Below are 17,829 nucleotides of genomic sequence, written 5' to 3'. Positions count from 1 at the left end.
CCCATCCTCCTCCCCGGCACGGACCTCCCATCCTCCTCCCCGGCACGGACCCCCCTCCCGGCACTCCCCCGGAGCCCAGCCCACTCTAACCACCCCCCCCCCCCCGCCGCACACACACACACACAACCCGAGACACACCTCTCCCCACACATTCAGACTGCGGCCACGCCAACGCCTGCCCAGCGGCCAACCCCCCAGGCCGTCACTCACCTCCACGCTGGTCGGCGTGAACCTGGAGCACAGGTTCACGCCGATGAAAAGGAGGTTTGATTTACATCGACGTGAACGGTCATCACGTCGACGGGACTTCGGCCCATCCGGAAATGAGAATATCGGCAGGCCGAAAATCGGCTGCCTTGCGCAGACCCGTGACATTCTCCGCGGCAGCGGCGACATTAACGCCCCGCCGACTTTTCTCCCTTCGGAGACTTCGGCAACCGGCGGGGGCGGGATTCACGGCGGCCAACGGCCATTCTCCGACCCGCTGGGGGGTCGCAGAATGACGCCCAAGTATTGAGACAGAGTTGGCACAATCGCAACTGGAAAGATTGGGAAACGCTTTTATGAGTTTAGGTTGGCCGGAAACAGTGTCCTAATAATAACCAATAAGAATAACAGCAGGAGGAGTTTGATATGAGAGCAGCAGCCAGTGAGGCTACAGGCAGACGGTCGATGCAGTAGCAGCTGGAGTGTCTCCCCGGGACACAGTGTGTGAGCGGCGGGATGGAAGCGCTGCCTACTGGCGCTGTGCTCGGTGCTGCCGTCCTCACTCTCCTGGCTGCGCTCGCCTTCCACTTGTTCGGCGACTACGTGCGCAAGTGGAACGCCATGAAGCCGATCCCCGGGCTCAGTCCCACCTACCCGGTCGTGGGGAACGCGCTGCTCTTCAAGCCCAGCGGAGAAGGTAGCTACCCACGGCGACAGAGTGCCCAGTGTCAGGCGCTAAACTTTGTTAACTTTGTTAACCTATTTAGTTTGAACAAAATCGGACTTGCTTTGATGCCACAGAGAGCGCTCATGTCCCAGATAGTTTACAATGTACTGAATTCAGCAAGATAACTTGTTCAATTTTGTAAATTAATCTTAAATGTCAGAGCGAGTAAATGGATCCAGTAGTCCAACATGGAAACAAGACGAGGCTTATGGTACTTATGTAATTTTTAAGTTGAAATGTTTTGCCACGTTCTTTTGCAAATTTAAAGAATATTAGCTTTTTTCTAAAGGTATACTTTAAAGAGTCACGAATAAATTATGATCTGTGTAATTGACGTTCTGCATTTATGTAAGCACGATTGTAACAAGCTTTGCTGAGCACAGAGCAGTGATCAAGAGCATCAAGAACCTGTGATTTAAGAAATAGTTTGTAGTTCATAGAATAACAATTGGTTAAATATATTTTTCTTTGTTTATAAACAAATGTTCAGGCTTACGCTGACAAGTGGCATGTAGCATTCCGCCACACAAGTGTCAGGCAATAACCATCTCCAACATGAGAATCTAACCGTTGGGCCTTGATATTCATTCAATGACATTAACATCGCTGAATCCCCCACTGTCAACATCCTGAGGGTTACCATTGATCAGGCACTTACACTGGACTAGCTATATAAATACAGTGATGGACACCTCCATCCACAAATATTCACTCCCTCCATCATCGCCGAACAATGACAGCCGTGTGTACCATCTACAAGATGCACTGCAGTACTTCACCAAGGTTCCTCAGACAACATCTTCTAAACCCACACCCACTCCCATCTAGAAGGACAAGAGCAGCAGACACGTAAGTTCCCCTCCAAGTGAATCAGCATCTTGACTTGGAAATATATTGCCATTCCTTCACTGTCGCTGGGTCAAAATCCTTTAACTCCCTCCCTAACAGCACTGTGGGTGTACTTACACCTATTGGACTGCAGCGGTTCAAGAAGGCAACGCACCACCACTTTCTCAAAGGCAATTAGGGTAGGCACATCCCATGAATGAATTTTTTAAAAAAAATAATTTTTAAAAAATTGATGCCTTTGAAGTGTCATTTGTACTGTACAATTTGATTTTCTTTTTTGGGCTCTTAATCTATTAAAGACTACTGAAGAGAATGAAATTCTTGGAGTGATCATAAAAGCTACAGACTTATTAAATCATGTAAATGAGAATCTGGTTTCTGATTCAGTGTCTTAAAGTTATTCCTGCATTTATTGTATACATTAGTGTATTCTATAACTTATGCGTTTAACAATCATTTTTGGGTTCTTTAGATTTTTTCCGTCAACTTATTGAATATACCACCCAGTGCAGAGATGAACCATTGATGAAATTGTGGATGGGACCACTCCCCTTTATTGTGTTGTTTCATGCAGAGACTGTGGAGGTAAGTTATAGACAACTTGGGTGTCATTCTCCGACCCCCCGCCAGGTCGGAGAATGGCCGTTGGCCGCCGTGAATCCCGCCCCCGCCGAAGTCTCCGGTACCGGAGATTGGGCGGGGGCGGGAATCGGGCCGCGCCGGTTGGCGGGACCCCCCGCTGGATTCTCCGGCCCGGATGGGCCGAAGTCCCGCCCAGAAATTGCCTGTCCCGCCGGCGTAAATCAAAGCTGGTATTTACCGGCGGGACCAGGCGGCGTGGACAGGCTCCGGGGTCCTGGGGGGGGCGCGGGGCGATCTGACCCCGGGGGGTGCCCCCACGGTGGCCTGGCCCGCGATCGGGGCCCATCGATCCGCGGGCGGGCCTGTGCCGTGGGGGCACTCTTTCCCTTCCGCCTCCGCCATGGCCTCCACCATGGCGGAGGCGGAAGAGACTCTCCCCACTGCGCATGCGCGGGAAACTGACAGCGGCCTCTGACGCACCCGCGCATGCGCGGGGAAACTGACAGCGGCCGCTGACGCTCCCGCGCATGTGCCGCATTTCCGCGCCAGCTGGCGGGGCAACAAACGCCATTTCCGCCAGCTGGCGGGGCGGAAATCCCTCCGGCGTCGGCCTAGCCCCTCAATGTTGGGGCTAGGCCGCCAAAGATGCGGAGCATTCCGCATCTTTGGGCCGTCGCGATGCCCGTCTGATTGGCGCCGTCTTTGGCGCCAGTCGGCGGACATCGCGCCGTTGGGGGAGAATTTCGCCCATGGTCTTTGAGTCTGTGGTTGATTTACAAAAAGGTACATTCTGATTCATTGATGTGATATGTCACTGCCAAAGCCTAAGTGCCCTTGAGAAGGTGATGGTGAGCCACTTTTGTGAGTGGCTGCAGCCTATATGGTGAAGGTATTCCCACAGTGCTGCTAGGGAAGGAGTTCCAGGACTTTGACCCAGCAATTGTGGAGAGGTGGTATATTTCTAAGCCAGGAACTTTGAGGTGATGGGGATGGTGTTCTCATGCCTCTGTTGCCCTGTCTTTCCAGTTGATAGGCTGTAATTTGGAGTTGCTGCAATACATCTTGTAGGCAGAACACATTGCAGCCACAGTGGGAGATGGGGTGCCAGTAAAACAAGCTTCCTTACCTTGGATGGTATTGAGATTTTTGAGTACTGTCGGAGCTGCACCCACCGAGGAATGTTGAGGATATCCCATCACACTAACTTGTGCCTTGTGGGAGGGTTATGGTGGCATAGTGCTTATTTACCGCCTGCTTCATGAATTTTGGAGATCTCAAATCCTACCAATTTATATTCTGTTAATTAATTAAATCTAGAATTTTCTTCATGATTCCTATTGACTTCAATTTTACGAGGTCTCCTGAGGGTGCTTAAGGTCACACCTCCTGAAATTCAACGTTTTTGTCCATGTTTGGACCAAGGCTAGAAAGAGGCCAGAGCAGAGTGGTTCTGCTGGAACCTAAGCTGAGCATCAGTGAGCAGGTTATTGGTGAGTAAGTGCTGCTTGGTAGCACTATCAATGTCAAATTCCATCGCTTGGCTGCTGTTTGGGTGGTAATGTCCCAGATTAAATTTTCATGATGAAGACCATGGTCCATTAAGCCTCTATGGTTCCTTTGGTAGAATACCCAATTACTTCCAGTCCACTAGTTTTACCTCACAGCCTTAGAATTATTTTTGTATTTGCCTCCTCCTCGGTTGAATATTACTGTTGGATTGGTTTTTCAGGCAGTGTGTTCCAGATCACACCTTGATTTCAAAAAAAGCCTGCTGCCACTGCTGGTTCTTTTGCTATTTACATTGATCTGTCTCTTCTGGTTAGTGGCACCTCTGCAACTGGAAACATTTGCAACATATTTACCTTATGGACGGCACAGTAACACAGTGGTGAGCACTGTTGCTTCACAGCACCAGGGTCCCAGGATTGATTCCCACTTGGGTCACTGTCTGTGCGGAGTCTGCACGTTCTCCCCATGACTGCGTGGGTTTCCTCCGGGTGCTCCGGTTTCCTCCCACAAGTCCCGAAAGACCTGCTTGTTAGGTGAATTGGACATTCTGAATTCTCCCTCTGTGTACCAGAACAGGCGCTGGAATGTGGCGACGAGGGGATTTTCACAGTAACTTCATTGCAGTGTTAATGTAAGCCTACCTGTGACAATAATAAAGATTATTATCCTAAAGATTAAAGTCCATGCCTGCCACATGTTTTGCTTGAAGATGAGTGACTGACTGGGCATGAAATACTTAATTGCATAATTTTCCACTTTGTCTGGTGGAGTCCAGTGTTGTAGCTGTACTGGAACAACCAGGCCTGGGCCATGATTAGATCTGGAGAATATGTCTTCACCAATATAGCACTGTGATTGTGGCCCATTGCTTTAGCTGTTTTTTGATATGATGTGGAGTAAATTGAATTGGCTAAAGACTGGCCTGTGTGGTGCTGGGAGGACACTGAGATGGATCAAATATGTAGCATATCTGGCTGATAGTTATAAATGGCTCAACTTTGTCTTTTATACTTGCATTGGGCCTCAGTGAGGATGGGGATGTTCATGGAGCCTCCTCTCCCATTACTTGTCTCGTTGCCCACCATCATTCTTGAGTGGATGTGGAAGGACTGCAGAACTTTCATCGAATCTGTCAGTTGTAGGATTACAGAGCTCTGTTTAGTGGCATGTTGCTAGATATGTTTGAGGAGTTACCCTCTCGGCCCACCGCGAGGTCCATCACGTCAGGGCCACACTGGTAAATCCCAGTAGTGATCCCTGCCTACGTGATTCCCAGCCAGAGGACCAGAGAATCACAGGGCCCGGAGACTCTGGTGCCCGGCCTGCTTAGATGGATGCAAATAGGTCATTAGCACCCATTTGCATCCTCCCGCCGGCGTGTGGGCATGAGCCCCGATCCCGCCGCCAGCGGGGGGAGGTGGGGGCCGGAGCATCGCAAACGAATCGGCGCCCCCGGGTGCCCGGCACCATTCTTGCTTTACTCCGGACGCCCGATTCTCCTCTGTATCAGGAACCCCTCTGCCAGCGTAGCCAAGTGGAGAACACACACTAGTGTTTTCGGTTCTTCTATTTTGAACTGCTTGAATAGAACATGGTGGGAGTTTATGATTTGTTACAAGTACATAAACATTAATTGTGATTCTATTAAAAATGCAGGCTATGATATACCTAACAATGTATCGTCTTGTAATCCTAAAGGTGATATTGAGCAGTTCCAAGCAGCTTGATAAATCCTATGTATACAAGTTTCTTCACCCCTGGCTTGGTACAGGACTGTTGACAAGGTATGATTATTACAACTACATATATCTGATAGAGCTTTTGCGATGGTCAGATCACCATGCAATGGTTATCTGAGAGTAAGTTTCTGCAAAGCTGTCCTGGTAATACAGAGATAATCTTTGATCATCAGATTTCTTACTAATGCAAAAAAGGGATGGATTTGTCCACTGTTATCATAATGAAAGACATTGTTAGCTGTCATTTTCCATAGGACTGTAGTAATAGTGCAAGATATTTTTAAAGTATGTTTAGATTGTCTTTGTTTGGTAATGTGAGTATATTGTAAACATTCGGTTCCCTCTCTCCTCTGCTTCAGTTCTGCTGTGGCTTTTCCTTTCGTTGGAAAGATGCCAGGCAGGAGTCTAGTTGTTATTTCAGTGGTATTCTCTTTAACCAGGGCATGCTCAAAAATGTCATTGAGTTACCGAACAGTTTTCCCCAGCTTCCTCTGTTGTCAGGTATCACCTGAGCTTTGTTCACCTCACTCAGGTGTTACCTTTATGAGGTGAGGAATAGTCAGTCAGTCAACCTATCCTCATTGAGAAGGGTTATGTTACACCTGCTGCTGCTTTTACTAATCTGAGTGACAGGCATCTTTATTAAAAGCCATTAATTATGGTTATTTGGCCATATGCAGTCAAAGCTGGGTGTGAAGTGATATTTGACTAAATATCATTGACATTTGGGATCTGACATTCAAGCTACCCATCTTCAATTTATTATGTTAACACCACCAGGGAAATAGACGCATCCATGTCAACGAACATGTGGATTAGGTTATTGCAATACATAATAAATAATTCAAAGATTTGATGATTCCTTTTAACTAGACTCCTTAAAACAAACATTTATTTAACAATTGTATTACTGAATTTGTGGCTTTACCTACACTAACTCTTTAACCGGCACATACACAAAGCCAGGAGACATATACTCTGACACGTGAAAGAATTGTGCTCCTATCCAGAAGTATATTATGTTCCTCTTCATCTTTTTCTGGGAACACGGGACATGGAATGTGACAATTTGAGGTGGAATTTTCTGAAGTACAGTGGAGCTGAATTTCATTGTGCTAAAATTGGCTACAGTGAAACAGTTCAGTTATGTGTTTGTGAATTTGAATCTGTTTGATCTCACAAATGTTGAGAGAAAGCATTACTGACCTTTCACTGTGATTCCTTGTGTTATCACTAGGCTCAATTATGGAGCCATTAGAATTCAGCAACCTACCTTCTCAAAGTAACTCGGTATCCAATCGGGGAGTCATTTTGACTTGTGAAACAGGTGCTCACAGTTCAGTTGTCTTCCTCAACTCTGCTGACTTTCATTTCCATTGACGTCAGTGACAATCAGAAGAAATGAATAATGGGCGACTAAATTATTATCACCTTGTTCACACTATTCCCAATGTGTTTTACTATTAAATAAAAAGTAATTCAGACCCAGGATTAATTATTAGAACTTCTCTCCAAGCATCAGTGCAGTTCCATGATCAAGGAACTAAGGGCGTGAATCTCCGAGCCCGCACCGGGTCGGAGAATCGCCGGGGGGGGGGGGGGGGGGGGCACGTGAATCCCGCCACGCCGCTCCGACACCGGGCTGCTGATTCTCCGGTCGGCGCCAATCGCGCCAGCGCGGTCGCTGCAGTGCCGGTCGGGAGCCGTTGAAAGCGGCCCCCGCGGCGATTCTCCACGCTCGACGGGCTGAGTGCCCACCGAGTTCTGCCGAGTCCCACCAGTGTCGTTCACATATGGTCCTACCCAGTGGAATCTCGCCGTTCTGGCTGAGGGGGCTGTCCTGATGGAGGGGGAGGGGGGGGGGGGGGGGGTGCGTGCGGGGGGGGGGGGCCCTCTACTGTGGCCAGGATCGCGTTCGGGGGCTACCGATCGGTGGGTGCGCTCGTTCCGGGGGGGGGGGGGGGGGTATGTTCCTCTGCGCTGGCCCCTGTAGGAGTCCGCCATGTTGCCCGGGGGGCCGGCGCGGAGACGATCGTGGCGCGCATGCGCGGACCCGCGCCGGCCATGTAGGGCTGGCTTTTGGCACCAGAGCAGCGCACAGCACTCCGGTGCCGTTCTAGCCACCGAGGATGGGGAAAATGACTGGGCCTGGAGGCCCGTTGACGCAGCGTCGCTTGTGCCGGTTTTGACGCCGGCATCAACACTTGGCTGGGATTTCGGAGAATCCCGGCCTAAATGTTTATTTTTGCGTTAAAAATACTGTTCACTCAAAACATTATGAAGATACGGGCTGGAATTGACGGGTCTTCACGGCAGTTGGCTTCTCGTGTCCCACCACTAGCGCATCCCACCGCGGTTTTCCCAGCAGCGTGGGGTGGCGTCAGTGGAGATTTCCATTGACAGTGTTGGGTCGAGACAATCACGCTGCCAGAGAACGGCACGCCGCCTCCCACCCCCGAGAAATCTGCGGCGGGGAGGCTGGAGAATCGCGCCCACAGTTAATCATGTCAGCAAAGCTGCACTTTGTTCAGTTCTTTTAGATTAGATTAAGTGAGTTAATTGCTGTGCTATACAATTGAGAAATAAATTGGGCTGAAAGTTCAGCTATTTTGGCAGGGTACCCTATTCATTGAACAGAATAAAAGGGAATAGCGCCCGTTTCGCTCTGATATTAACTATACTGGGCTGGCAGTGGGATCTTCCATCCCTCTGATGGCGCACCCGAGCCACGGGTCTCCCAGCGGTGTGGGGTGGATTCAATGGGAAGTTCCATTGACAGTGGCAGGACCTTAAGACCCCACCACTGGCCAATGGCAGGACCCGTCCTGTTCGCGAGAAATATCTATCTTGTCCATATGAAGGTCTTTCTTTTTATCCTGTAATGTGTGTATTTTGTTTCTCTATGGGCCGGGCCGGAGAATCCCCGCGACCGGGTCATGCCGCTCTGACGCCAGCATGCGATTCTTCACAGAGCAGAGAATCGGCGCCATTGGCACCGGCGCGGTTGGCGCAGAGCCAGTCGAGGGCCGCTGTGCGCGGCCCCCCCCGCAATTCTCCAGCCCGAATGGGCCGAGCGGCCATAAGAAAAAAAACGAGTGCCGCCGGCGCCGTTCTAACCTGCTCTGAGCCGGCGGGACCTCGGCGTGTAAGGGTCGGGTGGCAGCCTGTGGGGGGGGGGGGGGGAGGGAGGGGTGGTCCGACCCCGGGGGGAGCCTCCGATTAGGCCTGGCCCGCGATCGGGGCCCACCGATTGGCGGGCCGGCCTCTCTGGCTGGGAGCCTCCTTTCCTACGTGCCGGCCCCTGTAGCCCTGCGCAATGTTGCATCGGGGCCGGTGCGTTGAAGGAGGCCACTGCGCATACGTGGATCCCGCGGCTCACAGTTCGTGCCGGGATCGGCTGCTGGAACGGCGCGAACTGCTCCAGCGCCGTGCTGGCCCCCTGTAGGGGCCAGAATTAGTCCTGGCAGCGGCCCCTTTACGCCGTCGTAAAACGTGACGGCGTTTACGATGGCGTGGACACTCTGCCACGGGATGAGAGAATCCCGTCCAAGGTTTTTATTCATGGGATGTCGATGATGCTAACAAGGCCAGTGTTGGTTGCCCATTCCAATTGCCATTAAGAAGGTGATGGTGAGCTACCACCTTAAATATGTCTAACTAGCTTGTTAGGTCATTTCAGAGGGCAGTTAAGGGTCAACTACATTGTGTTGGTCTGGAGTCACATATAGAATAAGGATAGAAAAATGTCCTCTAAAGGAAATTAGTGACAATTCAGTAACTTCCTGGTCAACTTTACTGACACTAGCTTTTTAGTCCAGTTTTATTTAATTAATTTCATTTGAATTACCCAACTCCCGAGATTAGATTTGAACTTGTACCTCAGTATCATTACTTCATGCCTTTGGATACATTCCAGTGATATGAACACTACGCTTCTGAACCTCATTAATTTTCATTTAACTTAGACAAATATAGAAATGAGGGGGTGTCTTGTGGCGTAGTGGGTAGATTTAGATATATTTTCATGTGTACAGTCCAGACAGATCGTTCCATACATGAAAAATATAGGACATATGTTAAATACGCAATGTAAATACATAGACATAGACATCGGGTGAGCATATGGACTATAGTGCTACAAAAGTAGAGAGGATGTGTAGACAGAACAGTTCAGTCCATAAGATGGTCATTCAGGAGTCTGGTAATAGCGGGAAGGAAACGTTTTTGAATCTGATCGTGCGCGTTCTCAGACTTTTGTATCTTCTGCCCGATGAAAGAGGTTGGAGGAGAAAACAACCCGGGTAGGAGGGGTCTTTGATTATGCTGCCCGCTTTCCCAAGGCAGCGGGAGGTGTAAACAAAGTCAATGGATGGCAGGCGGGTTCGTGTAGTGAATTGGGCTGTGTTCATGACTCTCTGTAGTTTCTTACAGTATTGGGCCGAGCAGTTGCCATACCAGGCTGTGATGCAGCCAGATAGGATGCTTTCTATGGTGCATCTGTAAAAGATGGCATGAGGCATTGTGGACATGCCAAATTTGCTTAGTTTCCTGAGGAAGTATAGTCATTGTTGTGCTTTCTTTGTCGCAGCGTCGACATGGGTGGACTGGGACAGATTGTTGGGGATGTGCACACCTAGGAATTTGAAGCTGTCGACCATCTCCATCTCTGCACCATTGATGCAGTCAGGGGCATGTACGACACTTCGCTTCCTGAAGTCGATGACCAACTCCTTAGTTTTGCTGACATTGAGGGAGAGATTGTTGTCGTTACACCATGCCACCAGGTTCTCTATCTTCATCCTGTACACTGACTTTTGTTGTTTGAGATCCAATCCACTATGGTCTTGTAGATGGAGATGGAGTTGGAGCCAAATTTTGTCATGCACTCGTGTGAATATAGGGAGCATAGTAGGCAGCTAAGTGCGCAGCCTTGCGGGGCCTCGGTATTGAGGACTATCGTGGCGGAGGTGTCATTGTTTATCCCTACTGATTGTGGTCTATGGGTCAGGAAATCTGGGATCCAGTTGCCGAGGGAGGAGCCAAGTCCTAGGTTTTGGAGTTTTGATTTGAGTTTGGGGGATTATGGTGTTGAAGACGGTATGTAGTCAATGAATACGAGTCTGACGTAGGAGTTCTTTTTGTTGAGATGCTCTAGACATGAGTGTCGGGGTAGAGCCAGAGAGATAGAGTCTGCTGTGGACCGATTATGGCAGTATGCGAATTGCAGTGAATCAAGGCATTCTGGGAGTATGGAGTTGATACATCTCATGACTAACCTCTCGAAGCACTTCATAATGATCGCTGTCAAGGCCACTGGACGGTAGTCGTTGAGGCACGTTGCCTGATTCTTCTTTGGCACCGGTATGATAGTGGTCTTCTTGAAGCAGATGGGAAGCTCGGAACGGAGCAGGAAGAGGTTGAAGATGTCTGCGAACACACCCGCCAGCTTGTCAGCGCAGTGACTGCGGCTTTCCATGGGTTCACTTTCAAGAAGGTTGATCTGACTTCTGAGGCTGTGATGGTAAGCAGATATGGGTGTGTCCGAGGCTGTTGTGGCAGTTGATTATGTTGGCTCCTGCTCGAAAAGAGCATGGAATGCATTGAGTCATTGGAGGGGTGCTCTGTTGCCAGCGATTCTACTCTGCTTTGTTTTATAGCCCGTAAGCCTGGCCACAACCGACGAGACTCCGTGTCGTTAGTCTGTGCCTCTAGCTTAGTCTGGTATTGTCCCTTGGCACCCCTGATGGCTTTGTGGAGGTCATACCTAGATTTCTTCTATCGGTCAGGGTCACCTGTCCCGATTAAACTTGGTTCCCGCTGGGCAACGCACGCACTACCTTCTTTGGTACGCAATCTTCAACACACTTGCTGATGAAGTTTGTGACGGTGGTGGCATACAAGTTGGCCACTGAGTTCTTGAATACGGACCAGTCCACTGACTCCAAGCAATCACGTAGGAGCTCTTCTGTTGCCTCGCACTAGCATTGTGCAACCTTCTTAACCGGATTCTCTCACTTAAATTTCTGCTTATATGCCAGGAGAAGGAGCACTGTCTTGTGGTCTGATTTTCCGAAGTGCGGTCGGGGGATGGAACGGTAGGCGCCCTTGATGGTCAGGGAAGTGTCCCTGACTGCGCCAGAAGCTCTGGGCTTGAGTACCACCTCAGGACTTGATGGCCAAGGAAAGCGTGTTCACAATGTGGCCAAACAGGTTGAAAATCCTTCCAACCTGAAAATCCTTCCAACACATCACAATAGCAGGCGGAAGAGCAGGAGAGATGCCTGGTCGGCTGTGTAATGGAAAGAAAGTTGCAGCCTTTACCTTCACGATCCATAGCTCCAGGCTCCAACATGCTTGTGAGATGTGCATGTTGCTGAGGCAACTTTGACTTCCTGAGTGAACTGCAACACACCACATTAATACAGAAATGACTATTTAAATCTGATATTAGTGTCGCAAAGGATGCACTTTACTTTGTACCATGAATACTACTTCATACGTGTTCACTGTGATAAGGCAACATATTGCAACACCCTCTCTCTGATAAGATTGAGGAAAGTGCCACAAATTACAACTAACATTTCCATTGTTCAAGTCAGTTCTTTTTTTAAAAGAAATTCATTAAAAGAAAATCATTTATAGGATGTGGATGTTGCTGGATAGGTCAGCATTTATTGCTCATCACTATAATCACCCTTGAGATGCAGCACAATCTGCAATAATCCTATTGAGTTACCTACTCTTGAATATGAAAAAACAGCAGGGCTTTGGGGAGCAATTAGGGGAGTAACCAGAAACTTAACTGGACCAGCCATGTAATATCGTGACAGGAAGAGTTGGTCAGAGGCTAGGTATTCTGCAGTGAGTTATCCACCTCGTGACTCACCAGAGCCCTTTTACCATCTATAAGGCACAAGTTCAGGAATGTGATGTGTGACTTGATTGAATGAGTGCGGCCCCAGCTTGAGGACTTAATGAAATGAAATGAAAATGAAAATCGCTTATTGTCACAAGTAGGCTTCAAATGAAGTTACTGTGAAAAGCCCCTAGTCGCCACATTCCGGCACCTGTTCGGGGAGGCTGGTACGGGAATTGAACCGTGCTGCTGGCCTGCGTTGGTCTGCTTTCAAAGCCAGCGATTTAGCCCTGTGCTAACCAAAATAAATGTTTGCTCCCTCTGCCACCAATGCACAATGGCAGCAGTGTTACCATATTACAAGATGTACTGCAGAAAACAAGGCTTTTATGACAACACTTTCTAAACTCACGATCTCTATTACCTTGAAGGACAAGAGCAGCAGACACATGGGAACACCACCACTTCAAATTCTTCTCCAAGTCACATACACATCCTTATTTGGAACCATGTTACTGCCTCTTCACGGTCTCTGGATCAAAAGCGTTTTCGTAAAAGTACAAAAGCATTTCCCAACAGTACTGTGGGTATATTTACACCACATAGAATTCAGTAGTTAGAGGCAACAATTCACCACCACCTTCTCAATATCCGAGAGAAATGTAAGCTATTACCTTCTGGTATGTTCACTGAAAATGAAATGAAAATGAAATGAAAATCGCTTATTGTCACGAGTAGGCTTCAATGAAGTTACTGTAAAAAGCCCCTAGTCGCCACATTCCGGCGCCTGTTCGGGGAGGCTGGTACGGGAGAGGGTAACCTGCCAAAGTAGATACATTATCAGCTCAATTTATTTCCTAATTGAACAGCACAGCCATTAACTCATTTATGACAGTTCACTTTATGTAATCTAAAAGAACTGAAGACAAAGTGCAGTTTTGCTGACAGATGCCCTGTTGTGCCCAGCGTACCTCCTCCTAGTCCCGGAGAATAGTGGGAGAGCACCTAAACAGGGTTCGCACTGGGCGCCGAATGATCCCTGGAACCCGCACAATCTGGTTCTGCTGATAAGAGTCCCTCGCTGGGCATGAACCAAACTCGCATACTTAAATAAGTCTTTAAACTCATTTAAATATGCTCAGCCCGTTCGAAGCCGATGTCTCCCGGCTTCTGGGATTTTCCGTCCCCACTGGCGCAGTGTGAGGACGGCACACATCAGTATAGGTTTTCAAAAGTGGAAACCAGATGAGATGGCCACACCCGAGGGATTAGAGGCCATTGGAGCCCCTGGGTAGGCAGGGCAGGACAGTGCTCTGGAACTGCCCTCAGCACCCTGATACTGGCAGTGCCAGGGTGCAGTGCCAGGATGCCAATGGCACTGCAAAGGGGCAGGACCTGAGAGGGGTCATGGCCATGAAGGGGGGAAGTGGGGGTGGAATTGAGGGGTTGGGCCTGATGGGGACGTGTGGAATGGGGGCCGTTGGCGACCCCATGGTGGGGAATCATTCACTTGGGTTGTTGGGCGGGGGGTCGGCAGGGAGGGGGTCCGATGCCCCAATGCTGGTAAGGAAGGAGTCAGGTGGGGTGGGGGGGGGGTCCGGGCCACCCTCATGCCTGCGTGGTGTTGGGGGCGGGGGGTTACACGGACATTTAATAGTGGAGAGGCGGCTGCCACTGCGGCATCAAGGGTTGGGTGTATTGCCCATGTCTGTGGGGTGCCACGATGCCCGTGGGTGGGTGTTTTGGAGGACCTTCAACTTAACTTTGAAGTTGGGCTGCCCTGATCTCTGGGAACCGGTCTTGTTGCGGTCTTTACATCGGACACTCCTGCCGGCGGACCCCCCCCCCCGTCAAACACCAACCTGACAGGACCCCCCTCTCCTTCAGACGCCCCCCCTCATATCAGAGACTCTACCCTCCCTCCCCCAAACAGTCACTCCTACCTGGAAGCTACAGAGCTGTCCAGACAGGAACAGTAAAGAAATCACTGCCTTTTCACTTACCTGTCCCATACATCTGCTGCCTCAGACAGAGGTGTCAAAACAGCAGCTGTTACTTCATAAAAAGCAAAAAAAGCATTACAAGGCTTTAACCTCCCTCAGATCCTTTGATTTGTGAGGCTTCTATTCACTTTCAAAGAGAAATAGCATTGCGTAGGCTGTAATTGACAGGGTAATAGCTTCCAGACAGACAGGATTGTTTATTTTCACTTCCCTTCACGCTTCACTGCATCTCAAGTACCTGGCTGGGAACTTAACCACAATGTTTATAAATATCTAGCTATGATTGATAGGCTGTCACCATATTAGAAACAGTTAAATTATTTCTGCTGAGAAAATGAGGAAGCACTTATCTCCTAGATATTTAAAAAAAAAATGTTTATTCAAATTTTTCCGACAAAATTTTTTAACAAACACCCCCCCGCCCCATAACAAAAAGAAGAAAGAACACAAACACCACAATCAAAAATAATAAGCTACTTATACATTGGGTTTCTCCCGCATATATTAACCCCCCAAATGACATTCAAAAGTACCCTTGGGGAAAACCCCCCCCACCCGCCCAAATACCCCCCCGAAAGAGACACCCCCCCTCCCTCCCCCCCCCCCCCCCACCCGGGTTGCTGCTGCTGCTGACCTCCTCCTAACGCTCCGCGAGATAGTCTAGGAACGGTTGCCACCGCCTGAAGAACCCCTGCACAGACCCTCTCAAGGCGAGCTTTATCCTCTCCAGCTTAATGAACCCTGCCATGTCATTTATCCAGGCTTCCACACTGGGGGGCTTTGCATCTTTCCATAATAGCAAGATCCTCCGCCGGGCTACAAGGGATGCAAAGGCCAGGATACCGGCCTCTTTCGCCTCCTGCACTCCCGGCTCGTCCGTTACCCCAAATAGTGTCAGCCCCCAACTCGGCTTGACCTGGACTTTCACCACCTTGGACATAGTCCTCGCGAAACCCCTCCAAAACCCATCCAGTGCCGGGCACGACCAGAACATGTGGACGTGATTCGCCGGGCTTCCCGAACACCTCCCACACCTGTCCTCCATCCCAAAGAACCTACTCCACCTTGCCCCTGTCATATGCGCTCTGTGAGTAACCTTGAATTGTATTAGGCTGAGCCTGGTGCAAGAGGAAGAGGAGTTAACCCTACTCAGGGCATCAGCCCACAGACCCTCATCAATCTCCTCCCCAAGCTCCTCCTCCCACTTGCCCTTTAGCTCCTCTACCGAAACCTCCTCCTCTTCTTTCCTCTCTTGATAGATCGCCGAAACCTTGCCTTCTCCGACCCATACACCCAAAATCACCCTGTCTGAATCCTCTGTGCCGGGAGCAACGGGAATTCCCTCACCTGCTGCCTCACAAACGCCCTCACTTGCATATACCTGAACGCATTTCCCGGGGGTAACCCAAGCTTCTCCTCCAGCACCCCTAGGCTCGCAAACGTCCCATCTATAAACAGGTACCCCATTCTTCTGATCCCTACCCGATGCCAGCTCCGAAACCCCCCATCCATCCTTCCCGGGACGAACCGATGGTTCTCCTGAATCGGGGACCAAACCGAGGCTCCCATCTCGCCCCTATGCCATCTCCACTGCCCCCAGATCTTCAACGTTGCCGCCACCACCGGACTCGTGGTGTATCTTTTCGGCGAGAGCGGCAGCGGTGCCGTCACCAGCGCCCTCAGGCTCGTGCCCCTGCAGGACGCCATCTCCAACCTCTTCCACGCCGCCCGCTCTCCCTCTATTACCCACTTACGGATCATCGCCACGTTGGCTGCCCAATAGTAGATGCACAGATTCGGCAGCGCCAGCTCTCCCGTGTCCCTGCTACGCTCCAGAAACACCCTCTTTACCCTCGGGGTCTTATTTGCCCACACGAATCCCATGATGCTCCTACCTACCCGTTTAAAAAAGGCCTTGGTAATCACAATGGGAAGGCACTGGAACACAAAGAGAAACCTCGGGAGGACCATCATTTTAACCAACTGTACCCTGCCCGCTAGCGAGAGTGGCAGCACATCCCATCTTTTGAAATCCTCCTCCATCTGCTCCACTAACCGCGTCAAATTGAGCTTGTGCAGGGCCCCCCAGCTCCCAGCCACCTGGATCCCCAAGTACCGAAAGTTCCTTTCTGCCTTCTTCAATGGTAGGTCGTCTATCCCCCTTCCCTGGTCCCCTGGATGCACCACAAATAGCTCACTTTTCCCTACGTTGAGCTTATAGCCCGAGAAGTCCCCAAACTCCCTTAGGATCCGCATGACCTCCACCATCCCCTCCACTGGATCTGCCACATACAGCAACAGGTCGTCCGCATACAGCGACACCCGATGTTCCTCTCCCCCTCGGACCAACCCCCTCCATTTCCTGGACTCCCTTAGTGCCATGGCCAAAGGCTCAATTGCCAATGCAAACAACAAGGGGGACAGGGGACACCCCTGCCTCGTCCCTCGGTACAGCCGAAAGTGCTCCAACCTCCGCCGATTCGTAGCCACACTCGCCACCGGGGCTCTATATAGGAGCCTGACCCAACTGATAAACCCCTCCCCGAACCCAAACCTCCGCAACACTTCCCAAAGATACTCCCACTCCACCCGGTCGAAGGCCTTCTCCGTGTCCATAGCTGCCACTACCTCCGCCTCTCCCTCCACCGATGGCATCATAATCACGTTGAGGAGCCTCCGCACATTGCTGTTTAGCTGCCTGCCCTTTACAAATCCCGTCTGATCCTCATAAATCACCCCAGGGACACAGTCCTCAATTCTCGTAGCCAGCACTTTTGCCAGCAACTTAGCATCCACATTGAGGAGTGAGATCGGTCTATACGACCCACATTGCAGTGGGTCCTTCTCCCGCTTCAGAATCAGCGAGATCAGTGCCCCGGACATTGTCGGGGGCAGGGTCCCCCTCTCCCTTGTCTCATTGAATGTCCTCACTAACAACGGGCCTAGCAGGTCCACAGATTTCCTATAAAACTCGACCGGGAACCCATCTGGCCCGGGGGCCTTCCCCGCCTGCATGTTCCCCAATCCTTTAACCAGCTCCTCCAACCCAATTGGCGCCCCTAAACCAGCCACCTCCTGCTCCTCCACCCTCGGGAACCTCAGTTGATCCAAAAATCGTCGCATCCCCTCTCCCCACGCTGGGGGCTCAGATCTGTACAGCTCCTCATAGAAGTCGTTAAATACCTCATTTACTCTCACCGCACTCCGCACCGTATTCCCCCTGCTATCCTTAACTCCACCTATCTCCCTCGCTGCCACCCTCTTACGGAGCTGGTATGCCAGCATCCGGCTCGCCTTCTCCCCATACTCGTACGTCGCCCCCTGTGGTCAACAGGTCGAACTCCGTCTGGAGACTTC

At 50.3% G+C, this 17,829-nt stretch overlaps 1 protein-coding gene across 1 annotated transcript in view; it reads left to right on the top strand.

Moving 5' to 3' along the window:
- Positions 1 to 647: 647 nt before the first annotated feature.
- LOC140408956 (cytochrome P450 4V2-like) overlaps positions 648 to 17,829 on the top strand; it is a 72,300-nt gene continuing 55,118 nt past the window's right edge. Inside the window, exons 1-3 of the mRNA XM_072496905.1 lie at positions 648 to 904; positions 2,256 to 2,368; positions 5,573 to 5,658. Coding sequence (XP_072353006.1) covers positions 724 to 904; positions 2,256 to 2,368; positions 5,573 to 5,658 — 380 coding nt within the window. The 5' untranslated portion in view covers positions 648 to 723. The remainder of the gene's footprint in view (positions 905 to 2,255; positions 2,369 to 5,572; positions 5,659 to 17,829) is intronic.

This window comes from Scyliorhinus torazame, chromosome 3 (assembly GCF_047496885.1).
Source record: "Scyliorhinus torazame isolate Kashiwa2021f chromosome 3, sScyTor2.1, whole genome shotgun sequence".
Classification (NCBI taxonomy): Eukaryota; Metazoa; Chordata; class Chondrichthyes; order Carcharhiniformes; family Scyliorhinidae; genus Scyliorhinus; species Scyliorhinus torazame.
The sequence above is the reverse complement of the archived record's forward strand: the minus strand, read 5'-3'. Positions and strand labels throughout refer to the sequence as shown.